General features: G+C 41.2%; 1 protein-coding gene across 1 annotated transcript; it reads left to right on the top strand.

The window, feature by feature from the left end:
* Positions 1 to 27,237, top strand: ACAT1 (acetyl-CoA acetyltransferase 1). The gene is made up of 12 exons (XM_057750236.1): positions 1 to 132; positions 11,676 to 11,723; positions 12,798 to 12,915; positions 13,514 to 13,609; positions 13,813 to 13,913; positions 17,578 to 17,721; positions 18,146 to 18,296; positions 20,689 to 20,784; positions 22,785 to 22,898; positions 23,841 to 23,905; positions 25,606 to 25,763; positions 26,796 to 27,237. The coding sequence occupies exons 1-12, from the start codon at positions 61 to 63 to the stop codon at positions 26,914 to 26,916; spliced, it is 1,284 nt and encodes a 427-aa protein (XP_057606219.1). The 5' UTR covers positions 1 to 60; the 3' UTR covers positions 26,917 to 27,237.
* The last annotated feature ends 684 nt before the right edge of the window (positions 27,238 to 27,921 follow it).

Here is a 27,921-nt window from a genome sequence, read left to right as displayed (position 1 = left end):
GGGTCGGCCGGTCAGCGGAGTCAGGGAAGCGACTGGCACGCCTCCGTGTCTCCCGCGACCATGGCGGTGGTGGCGGTGCTTCTGCGTGGCGGCGCCCGCGCGCGCAGCCCCCTGCTTCCGAGGCGGATGCAGGTGAGAGGGGCTGGGACTCGGGCCTCTCCTTGGGAGACGCCGCAGTGCCGGCCTCAGGAAGCCCCCTGCCGGCTCCTGACAGTCGCTCTCCATCGTGTCGGCGCGGCAGGAAGGCCGGGCAGGGCTCTGACCTTGCTCCGCAGGCAGCTAAGGACCCTGAGGCTGTTTCCGGGCTTTGCTTTACAACCTGTGAGCGTTGCCGTCAAGGAGACCTTGCTTTCATGCAGTAGGCGGTCACCTGGGGACTACACGGTGCTAAAAAGACGCACGACTCGGAGCAGCTTCCGACCTGTGGGGAGGCCCGTGGCCCCGCAGCTTCGCGCTGGGTGAGCGCGCGCACTCGGGCGGCTGCAGCCGTGAGCCTCCGGCTGCCGTGTCGGGCCGCGGGAGCGACAGCCCGGGCGGAACCCGTCTTCCCCGGCGTGGGCGCGGGCCGGCGTGCGCCTCGGGCTTCGGGGCTGGCGGAAGCGGGGGCGCGGGTGGAGACGCTCAGCGCGTGCTTGCTTTTAGGCTCGCTTGCAGCAGTCAAGTTTGGAATCCAGTTATATAGTGAGAGTTTGGCCCAGACTTCGGGCAGTGAGGACCGTTGCTGTTTTTGCTGGTGTCCTAGTTAGAGGCTTGGGAGGGTTGACGTGGGGAAACACTTGCGTGTCACGTGGGCTGGCGCGTGACAGAAGGCAGAAGGCAGAAGGCGAGCGGCGCTGTGCGGCTGGGCTGCGGAAGGGCAGATGCTCACCTTGACGAGTGCAGCGGCGGGCCGGGGGCACCGGACTCTAAAACTAGTCCGGGGTGGCAGGGATAATAGCAAAGTCAGGAGTGGGCTTCCAGGAAACATGCATTCTTGGCATATTTGTTAGTTTGTGGGAAATCACAAATGTAATGAGGTCAACCTGAGTTTTAACCAACATTTGCTAGTGAATGAGGTGAAATAGATACTCTAAGTTTGTAAAACACAAAACAAAACATAAACCAAGTGCAAAACCCTCTTAATTTATAGTTTAATTAGGAGCTTAAAATCAAACACAAATGTTGCTGATGAGAAGAATGAAGTTGTAGGTTATATAGTAAATGATTTGTGGTGTTCATTTAATAGAACTCTAGGAATTGGTTGTATTGGTTGCTACTTCAGTTAAGGGGTCGTTTACCGAACCATGGAAATCCTTTTGTTTTAATAGGGTTTTCAATATTTATTGCCATTTTGTGGAATGGAACTTGGTATCTAACCCATTAAACTGGCTTTTTCTCCTTTGCCTTCACATACACACAGGTCTCCTTTATGAAGTCAGCAAACTTTAATGGACTTTATCAGAGCTTACTGCTTTCCAGCTGGAATTGCTTTTTTCTTATGGTCAAAAGAGTAGTCCTGCTTGTCACCTTTGTTTACATCCATTTCTCTTTAAACCTCTGCAGTTAGATTTCTTTGCTGCTCAGCTGAATAATACCAGTGATTTTCTTTTCCTGTATTTTTTCTTCTTGACCTTTCTTTATGCTATATTTGACACTATTGACCATTCCCTCCGTCCTGTCGTGCTGTTTTGAACCAAGATGATTGTCTAATACTTAGACTTAAAAAAAAATCCTGCCTTGTGCCAGTCCTGAGCCTGTTTGTTCCCAGATTGATCTGTCTCCTCTGCTCTGTTTATATTGCTGTGAGGCCAACCCTTGCAGGTGCCAATATCATAGTGTCCACCAGCTGGGTTCAGATGTGGGTGGAAGATTGGGAGATAGGAAGGGAGAAGTCAGGATAATTATTTTCTTCCTCTCTCTGCCTTAGATGGTGTTTCCCATGATGTCTGTGACCCCTTTGGTTCTTGCTTCTGACAGGTGACCCTGACCTCTTAGCTTTGGTAACCCTGCTTCTTCCCTTTGTCCTGATGGCCTAAGCATGCTAGTGTCTTCCTGTTGCTTATCTCTGTACTGCTGTCTCCTTTTGTTCTTAGCTCTTCTATCACCTGTGCATTTAATTCTCTGCATTAAGTTCTGTTTCACGAAGAATGGTTTTTATTTTCCTTGTTGAATCCTGATGGATACTCATTGTGCATCCCCTTCCCATTCCCTTTCACCCTGTGGAGTTCTGAACCTCAGTTCTCAGGCCTTTCTTATACAGGACACAAGAGCAGAATGTGTTGGTAAGCAGGTAAGCGGTGATAGTGATCTAATGTGGCAGTAAACACAGAGAGAAATGGATAGATTCCAGAAATAGCCTGAAGGTGGAATCTGTTGAACTTAATGGCTGATTGGCTGTGAATGGCTGAGAGAGGAGTTCCACAGGCATTGATGAGCCCACCTAGAGCAAGTGTGTAGACACAGAAGAGAAGAGGGCTTTAGTACAGGGCCTTTGGGAGATACAGCATTTCAGGACAGGCAGAACAAGTGGGAACCTGTGGAGGTCAGTGAGAAGAGAGAGTGGTATTGTGGAAGAAAACTAGTGGAATGTAGAGTCATCAGAAAGCCAAGGGAGGGGAGATTTCCGAGGAGGGTGTATTAGTTTCCTTGGGCCACTGTAAGAAAATACCACAGATTGGGCAGCTTAAAACAACAGAAATGTTTCACAGTTCTGGAGGCCAAAAAGTCTGAAAGTGTTGGCAGGACCCTGCTGAATCCCATAGGGCAGTGGTCCCCAACCTTTTTGGCACCAGGGACCAGTTTCATGGAAGACAGTTTTTCCACAGATGGTAGGGGGGGTGGGGGAGAGATGGTTCAGGTGGTCATTGGGGGCGGGGGGGGGGTGGGCGGGCAGGAGATGAAGCTCTGCTCCTGCTGTGCGGCCCGGTTCCTCACCGGCTATGGACCCCTGCTATAGGGAAATCCTTCCTTGCTTGCCTCTTCCGAGCTTCTTGTGGATGCTGGTAATCTGAGCTCCTTGGTTTGTAGATGCATCTCTCCAGTCCTCCATCTGCGCGTGACAATCTCCCATGTCTCCACTTTGCTTCCCTGTGTCTGTTCACATTTCCCCTTCTTATAAGGACAGCAGTCATATTGGATTAGGGCCACCCTAATGAACTTATTTTGACTTGATTACTTCTGTAAGGACCACATTTACAAATAAAATTACATTCTAAGGTCCTGGAGGTTAGGACTTCTTTTGGATGGGGCACAATTCCACCCCTAACAGAGGAAGCGTTCAACAATGTATAACAGAGTGGTCATATAAGATAAGTGCTGACTGAAATTAGCATAATTATTTAATACTTGGAGAGCTTTATAAAGGCCTGAGGAAATACAGATTTGGGATATCAGTTTTATGTAAGGGAACTTTGCATCCTCATACAGACACTAATGTGCATAAACAAGGTATTTTGAGTACTAACTGCTAAACCCTCTAAGAGGTTGAAAAACTTAAAAAAATGATTAATCAATTTTCTCAAAGCATTTCCTTGATAAAGGCTCAATTTCTAATTCATTTGACTGATTTTTACAGTTATTTTGGCATATAGACGTTTCTAATGAATTTTTTTGTCTCCTTTGAACAGAAATAATGAGAAATTAATATCACTGATGACACACTTGATTAGTGAAGAATATCATAAGCAAATCATTTGTTACTAAAAAATAAGGCAGTACTTAGGAAAGGGCAGTTGCCTCTGCGTCCTAAATTTTATCACTGTTTTAAATAAAATATATAATATGTATAACAAACATACAATAGACATAATATGTAATATGTATATACATGTATAATGGAGTGAGAATGCTTGGATGTGGAATCCCACGTCTGCCCCATATTGGCTCTGTCACTCTGGGCAGTTGCTTGACTTGCCTGGGCTTTAGTTTCCTCACCTGTAAAATAAGAACACTCATACCCACCCATTGGCTGGTTCTGTATGTAAAACATATTCCATGTTCTTCTGTTTGTATCCACCCCTCTCGAGACCTCCCTAGTGCTACCATGTGAGCTCTTGCCTGGTCTCCTTCCTTTTTTCTACCCCTGCTCCTATGATCAGTTCTCTACACTTCAGCCAGAGAGGTCTCTTTATAATAGAAAAGCCGTCAGTGGCTTCTCTGCACAGACTAGGATGCAGACTCCTTCTCGTGGCCTGTGTGGTCCCTGCTTGCTTCTTCTTTTTATTTTTTAAGAACTTTTATTGAGATACAGTTAACAGACAATAAACAGCATATACTTAGTGTATGATTTGCTATCCCAATCTCCCAATTCATTCCCCCCCAACCCTCCTGCTTTCCCCACTTCATGTCCATGTTTGTTCTCTACATCTGTGTCTCTATTTCTGCCTTGTAAACCAGTTGATTTGTACCATTTTTCTATAGTCCACATATATGTGTTAATATACAATAGTTGTTTTTCTCTTTTTGACTCATTTCACTCTGTATGACAGTCTCTGGTCCATCCATGTCTCTATAGATGTCCCAGTTTGTCTACTAACTTTGGGTTTTGTTTGCTCTTCTTTCTCTCGTTTCTTTAGGTGTAAGTTTAGATTGTTTATTTGGGATTTTTCTTGTTTCTTGAGGTAGGATTGTATTGCTATGAATTTCCCTCTTAGAACTGCCTTTGCTGTGTCCCATAGGTTTTGGATCATTGTGTTTTCATTGTCATTTGTCTCTAGGTATTTTTTGATTTCCTCTTTGATTTCTTCAGTGATCTCTTGGCTATTTAGTAGTGTATTATTTAGCCTCCATGTGTTTGTGTTTCTTACAGTTTTTTTTCCAGTATTTGATTTCTAATCTCATAGCATTGTGGTCAGAAAAGATGCTTGATATGATTTCAATTTTCTTGAATTTACCAGCGCTTGATTTATGACCCAAAATGTGATCTATCCTGGAGAATGTTCCATGTGCATTTGAGAAGGAGATGTAATCTGCTGTTTTTGGCTGTAATGTCCTATAGATATCTATTAAATCCAGCTGATTTATTGTGTCATTTAAAGCTTGTGTTTCCTTATTAATTTTCTGTGTGGATGATCTGTCCATTGGTGTAAGTGGGGTGTTAAAGTCCCCCACTGTTATTGTGTTCCTGTCGGTTTCCTCTTTCATAGTTGTTAGCATTTGCCTTATGTATGGAGGTGCTCCTATATTGGGTGCATATATATTTATAATTGTTATCTCCTCTTCTTGGATTGATCCCTTGATCTTTATGTAGTGTCCTTTTTTGTCTCTTAAAACATTTTTTATTTTAAAATCTATTTTATCTGATATGAGTATTGCTACTCCAGCTTTCTTTTGATTTCCATTTGCATGGAATATCTTTTTCCATCCCCTCACTTTCAGTCTGTGTGTGTCCCTAGGTCTGAAGTGGGTCTCTTGTGGACAGCATATATATGGGTCTTGTTTTTGTATCCATTCAGCCAGTCTGTGTCTTTTGGTTGGTGCATTTAGTACATTTACATTCAAGGTGATTATCGAGATGTGTGTTCCTATTACCATTTTCTTAATTGTTTTGGGTTTGTTTTTGTAGGTCCTTTTCTTCTCCTATGTTTCCTGCTTAGTGAAGTTCCTGTAGCATTTGTTGTAGGGCTGGTTTGGTGGTGCTGAATTCTCTTAGCTGTTGCTTGTCTGTAAAGCTTTTGATTTCTCCCTCGAATCTGAATGAGATCCTTGCTGGGTAGAGTATTCTTGGTTGTAGGTTCTTCCCTTTCATCACTTTAAATATATCATGCCACTCCTTTCTGGCTTGCAGGGTTTCTGCTGAGAAATCAGCTGTTAACCTGATGGGAGTTCCCTTGTATGTTATTTGTTGTTTTTCCCTTGTTGCTTTTAATAACCTTTCTCTGTCTTTAATTTTTGTTAATTTGACTACTATATGTCTTGATGTGTTTCTCCTTGGGTTTATCCTGCCTGGGACTCTCTGTGCTTCCTGGACTTGGGTGGCTCTTTCCTTTCCCATGTTAGGGAAGTTTTCAACTATAATCTCTTCCAATATTTTCTTGGGTCCTTTCTCTCTCTCTTCTCCTTTTGGGACCCTTATAATGCAAATGTTGGTGCACCCAACATTGTCCCAGAGGTCTCTTAGGCTGTCTTCAGTTCTTTTCATTCTTTTTTCTTCTTTTACACATCAGTGATTATCACCATTCTGTCTTCCAGGTCACCCATTCGCCCTTCTGCCTCAGCTAATCTGCTATTGGTTCCTTCTAGTGTACTTTTCATTTCAGTCATTGTGTTGCATATCTCTGTTTGTTTGCTCTTCAGTTCTTCTAGGTCTTTGGTAAACTTTTCGATCTTTGCATCCAATCTTTTTTCAAGGTCCTGGATCATGTTCACCATTATTCTGAATTCTTTTTCTGGAAGGGTACCTATCTCCTCTTTCTTTAGTTGTTTTTCTGGGGTTTTATCCTGTCCCTTCATCTGGTACAAAGTCCTCTGCTTTTTTCATTTTCTCTCTCTTTCTGTGGCTGTGGTTTTCAGTTCCACAAGATGAAATACTGCTGATACTGCTTGATACTGCTGTCTGCCCTCTTGTGGAGGAAGCTGTCTAGGAGGCTCATGGGTGCTTCCTGATGGGAGGGACTGATGGTGGGTAGGGCTGGGTGGGTGGAGCTCAGCAAGACTTTAATCTGATTTGGTGGGCGGAGCTCAGCAAAACTTTAATCTGCTTCTCTGCCAATGGGTGGGGCTGTGTTCCCACCCTGTTGGTCGTTTGGCCTGAGGCCACCCAGCATTGGAGCCCACAGGCTCTTTGGTGGGGCTAAGGGTGGACTGTGGGAGGGCTCACACCAATGAGCACTTCCCAGAACCCCTGCTGCCAGTGCCCCCGTCTTGTTGGTGAGCCACAGCCGCCCCTTACCTCTGCAGGCAACCCTCCAACACCAGCAGGTGGGTCTGGTTCAGTCTCTTATGTGGTCACTGCTCCTTCCCCCTGGGTCCTGGTGACCCCACTTTTTTGTGTGCCCTCCAAAGAGTGGAGTCTCTATTTCACCCAGTCCTGTGGAGGTCCTGCAGTCAAATCCTGCTGGCTTTCAAAGTCTGATTCTCTGGGAATTCCTCCTCCCGTTGCTGGACTTCCAGGTTGTGAAGCCTGCCATGGGGCTCAGAACCCTCACTTTAGTGGGTGGACTTCTGCAGTACAGCTGTTCTCCAGCTTGTGAGTCACCCACCCAGCATTTATGGGATTTGATTTCAATGCGATTACGCCCCTCCTACCATCTCATTGCAGCTTCTCCTTTGTCTCTGGATGTGGGGTGTCTTCCTTGGTGAGTTCCAGTGTCTTTCTGTCGATGATTGTTCAGCAGTTAGCTGTAGTTCCAGTGCTCTTGCAAGAGGGAGTGAGTGCACATCCTCCTACTCCACCATCTTGATCCTGTCTCCCTGCTTGCTTCTTTAGTCTCAGCTCAGACTGTGTTCTCCTGAGTGTGTGACTCCTGCTATACTGTTCCACTCTCTACACTTAGCATGTGCCAAGTTTTTTCCTAATTCAAGGCCTTTGTCTTAGTTCTTCTGAATGCCTCGAGAGCGCTTTCCCTAGGTCTTCCCCAGGCTGACTCGTGAATATTCAGTTTCTCAGCTGAAATGAGGTCTCCAGAGAGCCCTTTTTTGAACATTCCATGTAAAATAGGCCCTCACTCTGTAGCTCATTATCCCATTTTGTTGGCTTCAAAATATATTTACCCTACCTCAAGTATTTTTCAGAGGTGGTAGTAAGCACCAGACTTTGTTCATTTGTTTAGCGTTTCTTGCCATCATTGGGATAAAATAAATAAATAAAATTGGTCTCTTCTTGAACAGTCTAGCGGAGACAGTCCAGCCAGTGAGGGTTACAGAATTGTGTGTTTGGGGCAAATAGAGTGTACACAGGGTGCTGCGGAAACCAAGGTTGGAGTGTCTACCTCTGCCTGCATTGTCAAGAGTAGTCTCTAGAGTTCCTGGGGCAGCTGAGCTGTCCTTGAAGGATGATTGTGATATGCAAATAAAACTTAACTGATTATGTTCATTCATCACAGATTTATACACATTATCTTCAGTGTCTTGATCCTACTATAATTTTGTCATTCCTGGGATATTTAATGAGCTCTAGGCACTATGCCAAGTGACAAAGATGCAGCAGTGAACGAGAAAGGAGGAGGAAGAGAAGGGGGAAGACAGGACAGCTCTCAGGAAGCTTGCATTATGTCGAGAGAGAAAGAATAGATATTGAACCCTGTATTTATGCAGTGTGAGAGATGCTTTGAAGGAATTAATCATGTTGAAATAGAAGCCAACTGTAAGTAGTCAGGGAGAAGCACTCTGGGGTTGTGTCCCTTGAGCTGAGACCTGAAGAACAAAAATGAATCAGCCAAAGCAAGTTGGGGAAAGACTGTTACTGGCAAAGGCACACTGCAAAGAGCTTGAGGGGGGAGTGGGTTCAGAACAAAGAGAAGGCTGGTGTGGCTGGCACAGAGCAAGAGTCATCTGAGTTTAGAAAGATCGTCAGGAAGCATATCATACCATTCAGATCATCAGGAGCTCCACTTCCAGGAGCCAGGAACTTGTAGGATGAGGGAAAGACTGTGGATATGATTCTAAGAGCAATGGAAAGCCAGCAAAGGATTTTAATCAAGGGAGTGATGTGGTCTGATATAAATGTGTGTGTGTTTGGTTTTTTTTGGCCATGCCACACAGCTTGTGGGTTCTCAGGTCCCCTGGGATCTCAGTTCCCCGACCAAGGATTGAACCTGGGCCACAGCAGTGAAAGCACCAAATCCTAACCATTGGACCACCAGGGAACTCCCTGATTTATGTTTTAAAAACTGAATGGACTGAAGAAGGGAAGTTGGGGATGCAGGAAATGAAGTCGAAAGTTGTTACAGTAGCGAGAGATGGTGGCTGGGACTAGGTGGCAGTAGTGCAGATGAAGCAAAGTGGAAGAATTTAGGTATATTTTAGACACAGCATTGACAGTGCCTGTGATAGAGCATCTCTGGGTATTAGGCAGAGATGGAGGGTGAGTCCTCAGGTTTTGGCTTAGCACCTGGGCAGATTGTGATGTGATATCTTGAGGCGGGAAATGCTGGAAAGAAACAAGTGTTCTACTTTCTGGTTATTGTGGCGCGAGGCACCATGAGCAGCAGAGTCTCCCGCTACAGCACGGAAAGTCCTGCCTGAGAACAAGCGCAGGTGCCAGCAGGTTTTGGAGATGGTAGAGCATCAGATCAGTCTGAAGAGCTCTGCCCTCAGAAGGACAGATGGTTCTCGGGCACCATCAGGTTGGCAGCATCCTAGCATCCTGATCCCACCAGCCCTCAGTGTCCCCGTGCCCCTCTCCTCTGTTCAGGCTCTGGTTGAGCCCAAGATGGCCAGGCACACAGGGCACTGAAGTGCCCAGGTAGTTCAGACCCCCTGCTCAGGGCAGATGTGGCTGGACGGACCCCCACCCTGGGTCTTAAAACAGGGAGAGGTGTGAGGAGGCCTTGGCTGAGCCTGTCAGCTAGTTTGAGAAGCCAGACTAGCTGTTGGTGAAGGTGCATGCTCTGGGCTTAAGTCCTCTCCCTGCCCCAAGTTCTCCATATGTGTTCCGGGGGACCAGCAGCACTGTGAGAGGCCAAACCTGTGGATATCCCCCCATGGACATCGAGCCACTGAAGAAACTCAACAAGAATAAGAAACTGGTCAAGAAGCTGGCCAAGAAGTATGATGCCTTTTTGGCTTCAGAGTCTGATCAAGCAGATCCCATGAATCCTGGGGCCAGGCCTGGATAAGGCTGGCAAGTTCCCTTCCTTGCTGAGCCATGGTGGCCAGAGCTGATGAGCTGAAGAAAGGGAGGGGGGGGGGGGAGGAACTAGTGTTCTAGGGTGGAAATTGAGAGCTGTGAGTTGGACATTGAATTCAGGCTATCAAATTGGCACTTGGATACATGAGTCTGCAGGTCAGTTGAGAAGTCAAGGCTGGAGATAGAAATTTGGAAATCACCAGAACATAATTGCTGTTTAAAGCTACGAGGCTAGATATGGTTAAGGATACAGTGAAGTTGGAAAATTAAAAGGCACCTGGAACAAAGCCCTGGGACATTCCAGCACTTAGAGGTTGGGAAGGAGAGGATGAAACAGCAAAGGAGACAGAGAAAAATAACGAGAGAGATAAGAGAGAGACCACAAGACTGTGTTAAAATGGAAGGCAAGAAAAGAGGGGGTTTGTGTAGTGGTTTACACATTCTCACAACGACTTGTGGAGAGTATTTTAGAATACTCAGCTAGTAAGCCCAGGCTCTTAACCAAGTAAGTGAGTCCCAGGTTGCCAAGATGATGGTATGAATATAGTGAAGTCTTTATTGGATTTTGCTATCCAGACATTGTTGATCTTGCTCAGAGCCAACAGTAAGATACATCAAAGCCAGGTTGGGTGGGGTTGAACAGTAAATAGGAGGTGAGGACAAAGAAACAAATTGTAGGTAACTTGCTGGAGAACTTCTCTTATATAGAGGAGCTAAGAAATGAAGTGGAAGCTCAGTGTGAGTCTGGGTTAAGAGAAGCTTGTTTGTTTTTAATTCTTTTAGGTGGGAGAAACCAGAGCCCATTACTATGCTTATGAATAATCCAGGAGTAAAGATGCAGGGGAGAGGGAATGATGTAGGGGAGAGGGAAGAGGTAACTGAAGATGTGGCATCTTTGAAAAGGCACCTGGAATGGGATCCACAGCAAAGTGGAGAGACCAGGGAACCTTCAGTTAAACAGAACCAGAAACTTTAACATGGTTTAGAAAAGGCCCTTGGATTGCGAGGAACAACATCCCATTCCTCACTAGCGAAGTAGGTAGGGACTTTTTGAAGATATACAGTAGGCAAGCTCTTGGACATTCACGGTTAGGAAATAAAGTAAAGCTGGCCTTGCTTAAACCCTAACTAGAAAATCACCAACTAAGTTGTCTTCTTTAGTCTCATGTAGTGTGCCATGGTCTTTTCTTCCTTTTCTGAGTGTGTATGTTCAGTTCCTTTGCTTCTCGGCTTACTCGTGGCTTTTCTCTTTGCTGTAACCTTGCTTTTACACGGTGTTGCTGCCTAACTCCAGCCCCTTGGGCTTCACTACAAGTGCCCGTCATCATCCAGTTGATTGGGTCTCGCAGAGTGCTAGCTTGGGTCAAATTCCATTCCATTTTTGGGCCTGTCGGCTCTGACCAGTGGGAGGAGGATGGGAATCACCATGTAGGTACTTAGGGCTGTCCCTTCCAGACCCTTTTGAGAAAGGGGTATAGTTGGTGAGGCAGTGACAGGCATGTTTACTACAAGTAGGAACTTTTAATTCAAAGTTGGGTCACAGATAATATGCTAGAATCCTTCAGTGTAAGTAGGTTATATAAGCAGCAGCCCAGTTTGGGCTTACTTAATTTAGAACTTAGATTTAACTTGAAATTACATTTTATAAAGCTTGTACTTAAAAAAAGTTAGAAATTTTAGGATGACAAATTCATCAGAAGTTAAAACATACATTTCCAATGAACAGTTAATCAGATGAGAATATTACAAAAGTAGTAATTTTTAAAATTATAACTGATATATGCTAACTGGAAAATTTGGAAATAAAAGTATAATGCAGCAAAAAGAAATTACCATAATCCCATTTCTGAGAAGTATAAAGTGATGTAGATTAATGTTTTTTACATCATAACAAATATTTATATTACAGGAAATAAGATATGTGGACCGAAGTTATGTATCAAAACCCACTTTGAATGTAAGTATAAATTTAAATTGTACTTTAAAATTTCAAGAATTTAAAGGAAATGTAGTCAATTAAAAAATGCATATGCTTACGCATGTAGAGGTGAGGGTCAGTTTGGGATGGTGCATTGGTTAGGAATAGCTAATTATTGAAATATTAAATCCAACTCCAAAATTACCTATAAAAAGATTTCAATCTAGTGCCCTGCATAATTTCTGCTTCTTCCCCAATCATTGTCTACTGTAAACAACCTCTAAAACTAGGCAGTGTTCTTCCGTTACTCTCAGGGACTCCCATTATATTGTGTTGGTACATTGCAGAGGCCTCATGGAAGATACTAGAAGAAAGGGGCTGAACCAGACTGGGGATTAGGCAGGAAGGACCATCACCTGCTCACGTAGTGCTTTCTGAGGGGTCCTCTCTTTGTTTCATAAGGGTTCCTAAAAAGACTTAGTAATAGTCTTCGACCAGAATATAGGGAACGGTTCTCTTATTATCTATGAGAGTTTACGTATGTATGTCGTATTTATCTAAGAGAATGTAGAAGGCGAGTGTAAGGAGAGAATTGTTAAAATAGTGTTTTGCAATATTTAAGAGAGCTTTTATTGACTTTTTCTTAAATTTTATATTGTCTTATTTATAGTTTAAGTTACGACTCTGTGTCCTAGTTAAGTGGTGTGCCGCCCCCCCCCCCCCCCCCCCAGCATACAAGTCTTGATTCCTAGCCCAGAGTTTCCCTTCAGTAAGGAAGCCCTTTAATTAGGATTGTTTATTATGCCGTTAACAAGGGTAAACTGATCATTTCTTAAATTTTGACTAAGGAATAGGATTGAAACTTAAGCTTCTGGTCTATGCCTATTGTAGAATTGGTTTGTCTTAGGGTTTCTATTAGGTCTTAAACGATAAAATACCAGCATTGAACTGATTTTAGTGCTGTTCAAATATTGAGATTATTTTCATCTTTGATGGGTAGTCATTCATAAAAAGTCTGTTTCCTGGATAATCTCTCTGTGAATTATGTCTGTGAAAGATTATTTGGGTAAAATATTTAAATATAATAATTTTTACCATCTTCTGTCTTGCCAGGAAGTGGTCATAGTAAGTGCTGTAAGAACACCGATTGGATCCTTTCTAGGCAGCCTTTCCAATCTGCCAGCCACTAAACTTGGTTCCATTGCAATTCAGGGAGCCATTGAAAAGGCAGGTCAGTAGTTACTTTATTTCTTGTGTTGAGGGGCAGTGATTCAGTGGAACAAATGTTTATTTTGCACTTATATACATGACACTTAGGAATGAATGAATGCCTGCGTTTCTTTTTTTTTTTTTTTTTGGCTGTTTTGGGTCTTTGTTTCTGTGCACAGGCTTTCTCTAGTTGCGACCAGCAGGGGTTACTCTTCATTGTGGGCTTCTCATTGTGGTGGCTTCTCTTGTGGAGCACCGGCTCTAGGCACACGGGCTTCAGTAGTTGCATCTCTTGGACTCTAGAGCGCAGGCTCAGTAGTTGTGGCATGTTGGCTTAGTTGCTCCGCACCATGTGGGATCGTTCCGGACCAGGGATCGAACCTGTGTCCCCTGCATTGGCAGGTGGATTCTTAACCACTGTACCACCAGGTAAGTCCCAATGCCTACATTTTGAATCCTCTTGAAAAGAAGTCCTTGTACTATAGTGTTAGGAATGAAACTCAAAACTAACAAGAAAAGGAAACCATTCCTGCTGTATAATGTCATGTACTTTACTAGGTAATTACTAATTATTAAATTGAATAAAATGTGGAAATGTCTTTTTGATTTTTTAAAAAAAGGGATTCCAAAAGAAGAAGTGAAAGAAGCATACATGGGAAATGTTCTACAGGGAGGTGAAGGACAAGCCCCTACAAGACAGGCAGTCCTGGCTGCAGGTACTAGGACTGCGTTTTTGTTTTTACACTTAAATGTTGGGCATGGGAAAATGGAGGTCATTTCAGCATAAATAAAATGTTAAATGCATAATAGACTTATATTGACTGAAGAAATGTTGCAGATAGTTTAACTTGCTCTATTTTATTACAGTTTATTGGAAGAGTATCTTTGTTTTTCAAAAGTGTGACTTATCTTGGTTTAGGCTTACCTGTTTCTACTCCATGTACCACTATAAACAAAGTCTGTGCATCAGGAATGAAAGCCATCATGATGGCCTCGCAGAGTCTTATGTGTGGACATCAGGTAAGAAGTATTTTCTTTTCCATTTTATAACTAAAATAATATGCAGTGCAAAAAAGCACTGAAAGTCTAAGTGTATTCATACTTCAGAGTGAGATTCTTTCTCATAAGTGCACTTACTGTGTTGTTTCTTCAGGAGGGTCTGGATTTGCCAGTTCCAGTTGAGTAGAGGTCAGAATGATAGCTCAAGTGTTTTGTATTGAAAAGTAGTTTCCAGCCAGGATGTTTTAGTTCTTGGGTGCCCCTTTACTTAGAGATTCTGGTTGATTTAAGACATCATAAATTTTGTCTTTGCTAGAATGAGAAGGGTTTTTATCATAAATGAGAACAAGGTGCTGACCTTGGGAATGAAATCATTGATTGAGCCCAGAATTGGTGACTAATTTGTAGTTCCTCATGTCCCAGTTCATTTGTAAAACTGTGCAGGCTTTCTATTGGCCTTGATGATTTTGATCTTGTCTTTATCTGAGATTGAGCAAGAGGTAGGCTGGTCAACAAATATATGCTGGCTGTTGGGAAACTAGACCTGGATTCGTAGAATTAAGAGTTTATCAGGTCCAAGCCCTATTTTCAGCTGAGGAAGAGGTTGGGAGGACTACAGAGTTAGTCACAGGGCTGAAATTAGAAAACAGGTGTCCAGTGAATCCCAGCATATCAGGGCATAACACACAAGGTAAAAACCAGTTGTGAGGTGTTTGCAGATCATGTCTTACATGTACAGGAATCACAGTATGCGTACCCTTGCTATTACTCCTCCCTTGCTTTATTTCCAGTTGTAAGGCAAGCCAAAGAGAAAAAAAAGTGATACCTGATACACATGGTAAAAACTGAAATGGTATATAGAAAAGTATAAAATGAAAAATCATCTTTCTTCTTACCCCATTTTGAGTCTCTGACTAATTCATCACTTTCTTGTGTATTCTGCCCCTAAGAGCAGAAAAACTTTGGGCAAGTTACTTAAATCCTGTGCCCCATGTAATGTCTTGCAGATCTTTTTGATATCAGCACATAAGAGAGTACTCTATTGAACTGAACAACTGTGATGTACTTTATGGGTCTTTATTGAATGGACATCTAGGTTATCTCCAGTTCTTCACTGTTTTAACTAATGCTGCAGAGAGTACCCCTATGCATATATCTTTGTGTACTTACAAATATTTAAATCAGCTCTTGTTGGTTCATTGTGCTAAGCAGTATAGTGTAGTGGTAAGAACACAAAGTCTGGAGCCAGACTAATTGCACATCCTAGTTTTGCCCGCCATTAGCTGAGGATCTACTGTGGACGTTCTCTGGAGACTGGTGAACAAAACATTACAAAATCTCATCGTGTGCAAGTCTGTCTTTTGGAAAAATTCCTAAGAGGAGACTTTCTGAGTCAGAGATTTAAAAATTTTGATATTTTCAAATGCTTCCCATAAAAGTTACACCAGTTACGTATTTTGCAAAGGTTATGAGAGCTCATTTGCCTGTACACAAGGGAACACGACATCAGGTATTACCAAATTCTTGTCAAACCAGTGGGTGAAAATGGTCATGGGATTGTGTAGATGTTTCAAAACTGTTTGAATGACGGAAAATTTTGTCTCAGTTGGTTTTTTTGTGGTCCTCTAGCAGATGCTTTCAGTCAGTATTCTTTGATCCATTCATGCATGTATACAATTATCTGATTTAGAGTAATACTAGCAATTGCCTTATTTTGAATATTCTCTGATTTTGGAGAATGATTAATTTTATTGTATACTGTAGAATGGTTGATAACTTAATTTCTGTCACTTATTATTGCCATCATCTCCAGAAAATACTCAGTACTTGAGGAGAACAGAATAAAACTTACATGAGAATTATTTGACTCTCCATATTTCAGAATAGGCAAAATATTTAGGTTTCTTTGGTATAGAATTCTGTTTGTCTTTATTCTTGATTAAAGACTGTGAGAATATAAATTGGCTTTAATTTTATATTTACATTGATGTTTTATATTAAACTATTTTTGAAAGTTAGCCCTTATAATGCAAATGAATTTTTGTTGATCTGTAATTACAGGTCAGTTGGTTAATATTTATTGAACTTCTACTGTATATGCCAGGCACTAATGACATAAAAATAGACATGACAAGCTTTCTGGACTCAAAGGAGCTTAGTTTAGTGAGAAGATTTGACACATAAATGTAGCTACAATACAGAGTAACATTAATAAAATAATATACAGTAACTGGGGAATACAGAAGAAGGAAGGGAAACTGTTCCAAAAAGGGATAGTATTAGGTGGTCAGGGAAAGCATGAAGTGGCTGTGTTTTGATTAGTTGTAAAGGAAACGTAGGTGCTTTACATGTTGGTGGATAGGTCAGAAGTGCAGAGGTGTGTGTAAATTAGTACAGTATCTTTTTTTTTTTTTTTTTTGGCTGCGTTGGGTCTTCGTTGCTGCGCACAGGCTTTCGCTAGTTGTGGCTAGTGGGGGCTACTCTTTGTTGCTTTCCGCAGGCTTCTCAGTGCATTGGCTTCTCTTGTTGCAGACGCGGACACTAGGTGCATGGACTTCAGTAGTTGCAGCATGCAGGCTCAGAAGTTGTGGCACATGGGCTCTAGGGCATGTAGGCTTCAGTAGTTGTGGCATGCAGGCTCCATAGTTGTGGTGCACAGGCTTAGTTGCTCCGCAGCATGTGGGATCTTCCCTGCCCAGGGATCGAACCCATGTCCCCTGCATTGGCAGGCAGATTCTTAAGCTCTGTGCCACCAGGGAAGTCCCATGCACAGTATCTTTGAAGACCTTGATTTTCTTTTTGGCCGCACTGTGCACCATGTGGGATCTTAGTTCCCCAACCAGGGATGGAACCCGTGACCCCTGTGGTGGAAGTGCGGAGTCTTAACCACTGGACCACTAGGGAAGTCTCTTTGAAGACCTTTAAACAGTTCTGCATGACCTCAGGGGTGGGTGCAGCCAAGAGACTGGGAAGGGAATGAGAAGGGAAGGGCCTTGTATATCATGCTGGGGGGTCCTTTTAGGAGTAGAATCACCAGACTTAACAGCCTCACCAGAATGAGGTAGATGAATTTTTATGACGCGTGGGTGGAAGGAGGGAGCGTGTCACATATCAGGTGGAAGATTGCTGGAGCTGTCTGTCTGGGCAAAGCTGATGAGGAAGATCACAGTCAAGGACATAGGGTTACTTCCCAGAGCTGAGGTTACCTTTTCGGCAGAGTCAGTGAAATGAAGGGTAGAAGAAATTCAGAAGATGGTTTTACACTGAAGATTCCTGGCATTCTTATTAATGCCTGGTTCTGATCTTAATTATCATGACAGGTTTCAGACCATTTCCTTTTACCAGTGTCAAGAGGGTGCTTACTACAGTCACTCTTTAGCAAACATTTAATAAAGTCCATGGAGAAGACTTGTTTGCTGTAGCTGTGTAAAGAGTATAATGGGTTTACAGCTGCAGTTGGCCTTGGGTTTGAACTGCCTGGGTCCGCTTAATGCACAAATTTTTTTCAGTAAATACATACTACGGTTGAATCTGTGGATGTAGAACCATGGACAGTGAAGGCCGACTGTGAAGTCATACACAAATTTTCAAATGTGTGGAGGATTGCCGTTGCTAACCCTGGTGTTGTTCAGAAGTCAGCAGTACTGTTGGAATTGACCTTGGGTTTCTGTGTGTTGCTGAGCAGGACGTGATGGTGGCAGGTGGGATGGAGAGCATGTCCAACGTTCCCTACGTAATGAACAGAGGAGCAATACCATATGGTGGTGTAAAGCTTGAAGATCTGATTGTGAAAGATGGGCTCACTGATGTCTACAATAAAATTCATATGGTAATCATTGCTTTTTAATGGAGAAATGCCATCTATGTACAATACTGCTTCATTTTTAAAATATATATATTTTAGAAACTGAAATATAAATGTTGATTTGGCCATTCATTTTAGGAAAATGTTTTTCTAAGCTCACTGTGCCAGCTTGGCTCAATTGTTGAATAAATTGCCCCACACTGAAATAGGGCATTTTCTGACTTCTAATAATGGATTCCGAACTGTTTCATTATTTGTCTTCAAAATAGCAACTTCTGGGCTGATTCAAGTATTTGAGGATGAGACATGAATGAAAAAGTTACCTAGTACAAAAAGAAGTATTTTTAAGAAACCAGATGTAACTGCTTACCACTATTTTATGTTATGTAAAATTAATATTTTATAAGTTTTGCAAAGTTAATTTTTTAAAAATTCCAACTTTTATCAGGGCAACTGTGCTGAAAATACTGCGAGGAAGCTGCATATTGCACGAGATGAACAGGATGCTTATGCTATTAACTCCTACACCAGAAGTAAAGCAGCCTGGGACGCTGGAAAATTCAGAAATGAAGTTGTTCCTGTCACAATTACAGTAAAAGGTTGAAAGATGGATTTTAATTTTTAGTAGACTTTACATGTTGCTAAATTTTTTATGTTTAAGTTTTAAATTAGTACATTTTTATCTTTGTTAATTTCAACTGCAGACACTGACACTGCTGCTTATGGTTAATAAAGGGAAATGTTGGTAGTTCAGAGGTAATATAATTCAACCTAATTTAATATTTGATTTCAACTCCATTGCAAATTTAGTTCCTTAAAATATACTTCTTTCTGCAGCTCCATTCCACTAAGCATATTATTTTTAATTTGAGAAATGTATTTATTAGAGCTGTTTCTAATATAAGCAACACAAAACACATTAAGTGAAAAGGGGCGATTTGTTAGAAGGATACTTGGGGATTCACCCCAGAACTGAAAGATGCGTGGCAGCAGCCAGTCAGCTCTGGGGACTTCAGGGACTGGAAGTGGGTATCAGTACCATTAGGACCTGCTGTCTTGGCTTTTTGGTGCTGCTTTTGTGCTTCATTCTCTCAGGCGTCCTACGTCTGCTGCCTCCATCTCCAGAGTCACATCTGTAGGGCTCTCAGTCACAGAGGAGAGAGACCTCCTCACCAATTGCAGCAGAATAAATCCACAGTAAAGACACAGTTAGCTTGGTTTAGGTTACATTTCCATTCTAGAAATGATTACTGTAATGAGAATGACAGAATACCAAAACCTGTCCAGCCTGGGTTGGACATCTAGCCTGGGGTTAGAAGAATGAGGTCTGTGGTCATAGAATGAGGCCGAGAGAGAAGAGAATGGGATGTGGCTGAATAGAGATTTAAATTGCATCAAGCCACTTTATAAACTCTTCTTAAAGACATTAACAGAAATTATAGGTGGTAGATTCTTTTTTTTTTTAAGAACTTTTATTGAGATACAATTGACATACAATAAACTGCATATATTTAAAGTGTACAATTTGATATTTTTTTCTTATTAGTAATGTATATATGGCAATCCCAGTCTCCCAATTCATCCCACCCCAGCCTCACCCCCCCGAACCCCCACTCCTGCTTTCCCCTCTTGGTGTCCATATGTTTGTTCTCTACATCTGTGTCTCTATTTCTGCCTTGCAAACCGGTTGATTTGTACCATTTTTCTATATTCCGCACATGTGTTAATATACGATATTTGTTTTTCTCTTTCTGACTCACTTCACTCTGTATGACAGTCTCTGGGTTCATCCATGTCTCTACAAATGTCCCAATTTCGTTCCATTTTACAGCTGAGTAATACTCCATTGTATATATATACCACGTCTTCTTTATCCATTCATCTGTTGACGGACATTTGGGTTGCTTCCATGACCTGGCTATTGTATATAGTGCTGCAGTGAACACTGGGGTGCATGTGTCTTTTTGAATTATGGTGTTCTCTGGGTATAGGCCCAATAGTGGGATTGCTGGGTCATGTGGTAACTCTATCTTTAGTTTTTCAGAGAACCTCCATACTGTTCTCCATAGTGGCTGTATCAATTTACATTCCCACCAGCAGTGCAAGAGTGTTCTGTTTTCTCTACATCCTCTCCAACATTTAGTGTTTGTAGATTTTTCTGATGATGCCCATTCTAACCAGTGTGAGGTGATACCTCATTGTAGTTTTGGTTTGTGCTTCTCTAATAATTAGTGATGTTGAGTAGCGTTTCATGTGCCTCTTGGCCATCCGTATGTCTTCTTTGGAGAAATGCCTATTTAGGTCTTCTGCCCATTTTTTGATTGGGTTGTTTATTTTTTGATATTGAGCTGGATGAACTGTTTATATATTTTGGAGAGTAATCCTTTGTCTGTTAATTCGTTTGCAAATATTTTCTCCCATTCTCCCATTTGTCTTTTTGTCTTGCTTATAGTTTCCTTTGCTGTGCAGAAGCTTTTAAGTTTCATTAGGTCCCACTTATTTATTTTTGTTTTTATTTCCATTACTCTAGGAGGTGGGTCAAAAAAGATCTTGCTGTGATTTATGTCAAAGAGTGTTCTTCCTATGTTTTTCTCTAGGAGTTTTATGATGTCTGGCCTTACTTTTAGGTCTTTAATCCATTTTGAGTCTATTTTTGTGTATGGTGTTAGGAAGTATCCTAATTTCATTCTTTTACATGTAGCTGTCCAGTTTTCCCAGCACCACTTATTGAAGAGGCTGTCTTTTCTCCATTTTATATCCTTGCCTCCTTTGTCATAGATTAGTTGACCATAGTTTATCTCTGGGCTTTCTGTCCTGTTCCATTGATATAGATGGTAGATTCTTGAGTGGAATTTACTTGGATGGTTTAAGGTGTGTGGGCATACAGAGGGAAGCGCAGACTACCAGGCACCTTGTGTACCGTTTCCTACTGAGCAACTAATTATTATCTTCACTGCTAAGATTACTTAATTTAGAATATTTTTGTTTTAGATAAACCAGATGTAGTGGTGAAAGAAGATGAAGAATATAAACGTGTTGATTTTAGCAGAGTTCCAAAGCTGAAGACGGTTTTCCAAAAAGAAAATGGTTAGTATTAAGAAATGAAGCGTGAGAAAAAATAGTCAGAATACCATATCTCGTCTTAGAACTGTCTAAGGATTTTTTTTAAGAACTTTTATTGAGATACAATTGACATACAATAAACTGCATATATTTATACTGCATATATTTAAAGTGTACAATTTGATATATTTTTTTCTTATTAGTAATGTGTATATGGCAATCCCAACCTCCCAATTCATCCCACCTCAACCCCCCCCACCCCCTGCTTTTCCCACTTGGTGTCCATTTGTTTGTTCTCTACATCTATATCTCTATGCCTTGCAAACCGGTTGATTTGTACAATTTTTCTATATTATGCATATATGTGTTAATATATGATATTTGTTTTTCTCTTTCTGATTTTTAAAAAGTAATTCCAGAAACATCTAGATGTTATTTAACATTTTCAATGTATCAGGCTCAAGTGAAATTAACAAAACATATGATACCTATCCAAAGTATATTTAAAATTGCTTAAGTTAATGCTTTCTTGTGTGTCTGTGTGTGTGTATGAACTTTTTTTTATTATTATTATTAATTTCTGTTGGAGTGTAGTTGATTTACAGTGTTGTGGTAGTTTCCACTGTACAGCAAAGTGAATCAGTTATGCATATACACAGATCCACTCGTTTCATTCCCGAATACGTCATTGCAGAGTATTGAGTTCCCTGCGCTATACGGTAGGTTTTTATTAGTTACTATTTTACATAAACAGTTAATACTTTCAGTATATAAAGCCTCTGGAACAGATTGTAGAATGAGTATAGAACTCAGTTTTTCATATGCATTTCATCTTGAAAGTTTTTGTGATATGAAAGTCAAGTTTACATATTATGTGAAATAACTGTAAGCCACTGGAGGATTAAGCTGATAGCTGTTTTTCACTGTTGTAGCTCTAGTGCCTGGTCCTCAGTAAATAAATGTTGAATGTTAGTATAAATGGGATCCCAGAGTTCTAAATCCTTTGAGGAAAAAAGGTCAGTTCTGCTTTTAAAATTGGCTGTATACAGCTGTGATAATAATCTGAAATAACTTTTTTCCCTTTTTTGACTGAATTTCTCAATACCAAATATAGGAGTGGATCAGTCTTTTTTTTTTAAAGCATCATATAAAAATTTATGTTGTAGGGAATTCCCTGATGGTCCAGTGGTTAGAGCTCCACATTTCTGTTGCAGGGAACGTGTTCGATCCCTGGTCAGGGAACTAAGATACCACAGAAGCCTCACAGCTTGGCCAAAAAAGGAAAAAAAAATTATGTTGCGAAAGTGTATTTTTATAATTTTAGCAACAGTCTATTATGGGGTCTTCATTGGTATTTAAAAGGAAACAGCTTAATTGACATATAATTTGTATACCATAAAATTCTCCTACTTAAAATGTACGTTTTAGTGATTTTTAGTATTCATTTAACTTCAAGTGATTATAGAGAAGAAATACCTGATTTTGACACTGATTTGCAAAACATATGAGTGCTCTATTGTGGATAAGCAAAGACTTCGGAAAAATATGAAGTGGTCCTTCTCTTTGAGGAATTATAAACCAGCATTTACCCAGTGCCATCATGCATGCCTTTTGAGGTAGCTTTGAATAAACTGTTAGAAAAAAGTAATGTAAGGGGATTTCCCTGGTGGTCCAGTGGTTAAGACTCCACGCTCCCAAGGCAGGGGGCTAGGGTTCGATCCCTGGTTAGGGAACTAAATCCCGCATGCCGCAGTGAAGATCCCACAACGTGGCAGCAACTAAGACCTGCACAGCCAGATGGATGGATGGATGGATGGATGGATGGATGGAAAGGCATACTTACATTAATTGTGTTATGCATGTACACATTAATTATGTATGTTTTCCTGAGGGCAGGAATTATCTCCATCCGTATCTTCACACATCTAGCAACCCAGGCAGTATTCTGTAGGAATTTGTTAAATTGACCCAAACGAATTCCCTGTGAAAGAATGTTCTGATGTCATGCTCATTGATACTTTCAGGTACAATAACAGCTGCCAATGCCAGCACACTGAATGATGGAGCAGCTGCTATGGTTCTGATGACTGCAGATGCAGCCAGGAGGCTCAATGTTAAACCACTGGCAAGAATAGCAGGTACAAGATGTCTGAACTTGTTTACTCCTAAACCCCAATAAACTCTTCCTGAAAGTGAGTTTCCTTGTCAGTGATATTGGGTTGGCTGAAAAGTTCATTCAGGTTTTTCCATAACATCTTAGGGAAAAGCCCGAACAAACTTTTTGGCCCACCTAATACATAATACTGAAGTTGGCTGTATCTGTCTGTAGATTGTACTTTGTGACAGAATTTAACTAGTACATAATTTAATTGAGATAGAATCTCCCTTAATATTTTCGTTATGATTTGATTTGTATGAGAAAGCTTTTAAAAATCCTTCCCTGTCCTGGGTGATCTGTGGGAGACTACAAGGTGCATGTTTTCTCTTGGCACTGTGGGAAAAGGTAGCCGGGTAGAATAGAAAGAATATGGTCTTAGGAGTATAGAAATGCAAAATATCTAATTGTACTGTGGTCTTGGCATGTCCTCAGTCTCCTTAAGTTTATTTTCCACTGTAAAGTCTGCCTTGCCTTCTTTATAAGGAGTAAGCAGATATCATTGTGTTTAGATCATGGTGTCTTAACCTCTGCACCATTGACATTTTGCAACGAATAATTGTGTTGAAGGGGCTGTTCTGTGCACTGTGGGTGTTTAGCAGCGTCCTTGGCTTCTACCCACTAGGTGCTACAGTAAGTGGCATTCTGCCTGTTGCAACAACCAAAAATATCTCTAGATAATGCCAGAGTCCCTGGAGGCATCCCCATCCCTCCCCCCCCCCCCAGCTCCCTATCTGTGAAAATCAATGGCTTAGATGATTGGTGTAATTTTATAAAATGTAGAGTCTTAGAAAAGGCACAAATATATTTAAATATATTACAAGGTTTAGGAAACTTGCGTTTTTGCATATTATATAAGTTGTTAGATACAGCTTCGGGTGCTTATAAAAAAGATTTTAACGACCTGTTTTTTCATTTAATAAAGCATTTGCTGATGCTGCTGTAGAACCTATTGATTTTTCAATTGCACCTGCATATGCTGTACCTAAGGTGAGAACAGAATAACAGACCATAACTTATTCTGCCAATTTCTGGTTTTGCTTATACCAAGGCTGCATGTGTTAGATTTTACATGTTATTCATCCGCCAAATCATTGAGGTAGCTTAGTTTCAGATCTTCTCACTTCTCCTGAAAACAGTTAGAGCGGCAAGGATAACAACAACGAAAGTAAAGGAGCAGCCCACAGCCTGTATCTTCAGTGGAGCAGATAACAACTACGTAATTGAATTCCTTGTGCAGAGCTCACACCTGGAATGGCAACCACAAAGTGGGAGGTTCGTGTGGCAGAGAAAAGAAGGGAATGCTGAGGGTACAGGTTCTAGAATTCAAAGCAAATATTCGTTACTAGAAGAAGCAGTCTTCATCCTGAAAGGAAACTGCTTGGGAGGTGGTCTTAGAGTAAAACTATAGATGGAGAGAACCGGTGTACTCCAAATTGTCAGTCTGAGTCTTTGTGGGAAGTTATTAAGGGGTCCCAGGAAAACAGACAGTGTTGTGTTGGTTTAGAGGTTAAGGGATCTCAGAAGACTCCAGCAGATATTCCCCTTCAGAAGTAGAGGGCCTCTTCCTGAGACAGAACTTCTGAGGGCGGCACCCAGATTTAAAAAAAAAAAAAAAAATCAGTGGAGAATAAGGATAGAGAAAGATCAGAAACAACAGGGAGTGATGATGTGTCCAGAGGTGGCAAATCTCAGAAAGCAACACAATTATACAGCTTCTGAAAGTGAAATGCATCACATTGGAAAGGAAGAGTGATAAACATTTCTCAGCTAGATTCTGAGAGCTAGAAAAGTGGCTACACTTAGGTACCCTGTTTTGTCCCGTGCTGTTGGACTAGAGGAAGCTGTTGGAGCTGTCGAGCTTAGAAAGCTACCTGAGCCTGCTGGAGGAAGAGAGCAAGGAGGAGGAGAAGTTTCATGTGAATTTCATCGTTGCTCACAACAAAAAAATTCCTGAAGATAAAGGGAGCTAGCAGTATTTTATAGAGATACTAGCATGAGGATAACACCTTCCTGCAATAGCTGAGGAACTATCAAAACAGGAGATCATATAATAAGACTTTAACTCATTTACAATGAAAATACAATAGGTCTGAATAACTATGCCCCAAATAACCCCACAGCAATTTCTATAAAGCAGAAAGTCTAGGGGTTGCAATGAAAAATTAGTAGAGACTAATATACCTCTTTGATTTGACAGATAAAGAATCTAGAACTAAGTAACATATCAGTTAAGTAGATCTTAAGAATATATATCAAGTATAGACCCCCAAATAAAGAGTACATGATGTTTAGGTATCCATGGAATGTTCAAGAAAATTAAGTTTTCTCTCTCCACAATAGAAATACGATAATGCAAACAGAAGTCTTTGATTACAATGTAATAAGGTGAGAAATTAGGGAATTCCCTGGTGGTCCAGTGGTTAGGATTCTGTGCTTCCCCTGCAGGGGGCATGGGTTCGATCCCTGGTTCGGCGACTAAGATCCCACATGCCTCGCAGCCAAAAAAAAAAAATGATGAGAAATTAAAATCAGAAAATAAAAGGGCCCTTCCACCTGGAAACTAAGGAACTCCATATTTCTCTATTGCATCAAAGGGAAATATATACGAAAATCGTAGAATTTCAAGAAGATAATGAAAATAAGTTTTGACTTATCTGAACATAATCTTTATTTTAAAAAAAATTTAGGTTCTTAAAGATGCAGGATTGAAAAAAGAAGATATTACAACGTGGGAAATAAATGAAGCCTTTAGTGTGGTCGTACTAGTGAACATTAAAATGCTAGAGATTGATCCCCAAAAAGTGAATGTCAATGGAGGAGCTGTTTCTCTTGGACATCCAATTGGGTAGGTAAAATCATAAAGAATATATCTAGGTTGATGGCTGCCTTTGTATATTCCTACCTAAACTTACACTGCTTCATGATAATTCCTGTTACTCTGGATTTAACAGTTTTTATTCTCACCCATCCTTCATAAGGCAAATACCATTTCTGATAGGATCCCCACTGAACACAGCTGTATCACATCTGTTGCTTGAAAACTAATATTGTTTTTTGTTGAAGAAGATAATTTAAAGTCTCTGCTTGGGCTTTTTAAAAAGCTGTAACCATTCTTGGGGTTTCCCTGGCGGTCCAGTAGTTAAAACTGCACGCTTCCAGTGCAGGGGGCATGGGTTCAATCCCTGGTAGGGAAACTAAGGTCCCATGTACCGTTCAGTGCGAGAAATAAAAAAAACAAAGTTGTAACCATTCTTGAAACAAGTCTCCCAAGTTAAAGTAGTTAAATTCAGGTATAAATAATAGTTAATTTGGTTATTCATACAGTCTATAAACCATTAAAGTACCATAATGCTTTTTTTTTATCTTTATTGGACTATAATTGCTTTACAATATTGTGTTAGTTTCTGCTTTACAATGAAGTGAATCACCTGTATTTATACACATATCCCCGTATCCTCTCTCTCCCGCGACTCCCTCCCACCCTCCCTTATCCCACCTCTCTAGGTCTTCACAAAGCATCAAGCTGATCTCCCTGTGTTATGCAGCAGCTTCCCATTAGCTATCTATTTTACATTTGGTAGTGAATATATGTGAATGCTACTATCTCGCCCCCCCCCCCGCCCCGCCTCCTGCTGTCCTCAAGTCTGTTCTCTACATCTGCATCTTTATTTCTGCCCTGTCACTGGGTTCATCAGTACCATTTCTCTGGATTCCATGTATATGTGTTAGCATATGGTATTTGTTTTTCTCTTTCTGGCTTACTTCACTCTGTGTGACAGACTCTAGGTCCATCTACCTCACTACAAGTAACTCAATTTTGTTCCTTTTTATGGCTGAGTAATATTCCATTGTATCCATAACGCTTTCTTAATCCTAGGATGTCTGGAGCCAGGATTGTCGTCCATTTGGCTCATGCCTTGAAGCAAGGAGAGTATGGTCTTGCCAGTATTTGCAACGGAGGAGGAGGTGCTTCTGCCATGCTGATCCAAAAGCTGTAGACAACCTCTGTTGCCTGAGGCGACAGCCCTGTGTAGCCAGAAAGGCCTTCTATAATCATGGTGACTGATCACCCCGTATCAGCTTGTATCAAAATCATCTGTTTCACTTTTTATTATTTTCAACTTTTTAAAAAATAAGACAAAAATATCAAATCCCCAAACTTTTGAGATTACAGAGTAATGTTTTCTTCTACTTTTTATAATCTTGAACACATTTTTGTTATAAAGCTATGCTGTTTGAAATACCCTGTGCAATATTAGTGACTTGTAAGTAGCCAGAAGCTTCCACTTGAGAGAATAAATCTTAATTTACATTTTTGAGGACTGTTACAGATTAAGTGAATGTCATCTATCATTAATTTAGGTTTAATAGACCCTTCAGAGTAAGAGCAGTTCTTCTGTGCAACTGGGAATGCCTCATGTCATGAGTCAAGAGCCGAAGACTGTGTACAGTGTTGCTAGAAACAGGAGGAAGCTGTGTGCTTCGGTCTGAAGTGGGTGCAATTTCTCATAGCCTCATTATTCAGCATTTGTTGGGGGTGGGGGTTAGGGTTTTTGCTCTGAGTTACTACAGCAGCACAGAGAGTGCGAAAGAAGGGGGAAACTGAACTGCTCAACTGAATGAAGGGAAGAGATTGCCGCTTTCAGCATGCCACAACACCTGTTCTTAAGCAGAAGAAAATGCAGCCCACTGTAGATGGGGGCTCTGCACACCAACCTCAGCTGCACTTCTGGGAAGGGAAAGGTTCTGGGAAGGGAAAGGTTCTGTTCAAGTTGATCTTGACAATAGTTGGGGAGTAGAGTGGACAGAAAAGTGGTATTATACATATCTCATGGCACATAATTCAGTGAATCCTTATCTTTGAAGGAACAAAAAGATAAGATGGAAGAAAATTGTTCTTAGATTTCAGACAAAGACTACTTTCAAAAATTATCTGTATAGTAATCACAGCTCCCTTTTGCAGCTCATTATGTGCTAAGTACTGTCCTAGAGGCTTTATTTGT

The sequence above is a fragment of the Hippopotamus amphibius genome, chromosome 9, assembly GCF_030028045.1.
Source record: "Hippopotamus amphibius kiboko isolate mHipAmp2 chromosome 9, mHipAmp2.hap2, whole genome shotgun sequence".
Taxonomy (NCBI): Eukaryota; Metazoa; Chordata; class Mammalia; order Artiodactyla; family Hippopotamidae; genus Hippopotamus; species Hippopotamus amphibius.
This window is presented reverse-complemented; position numbering and strand designations above follow the sequence as displayed.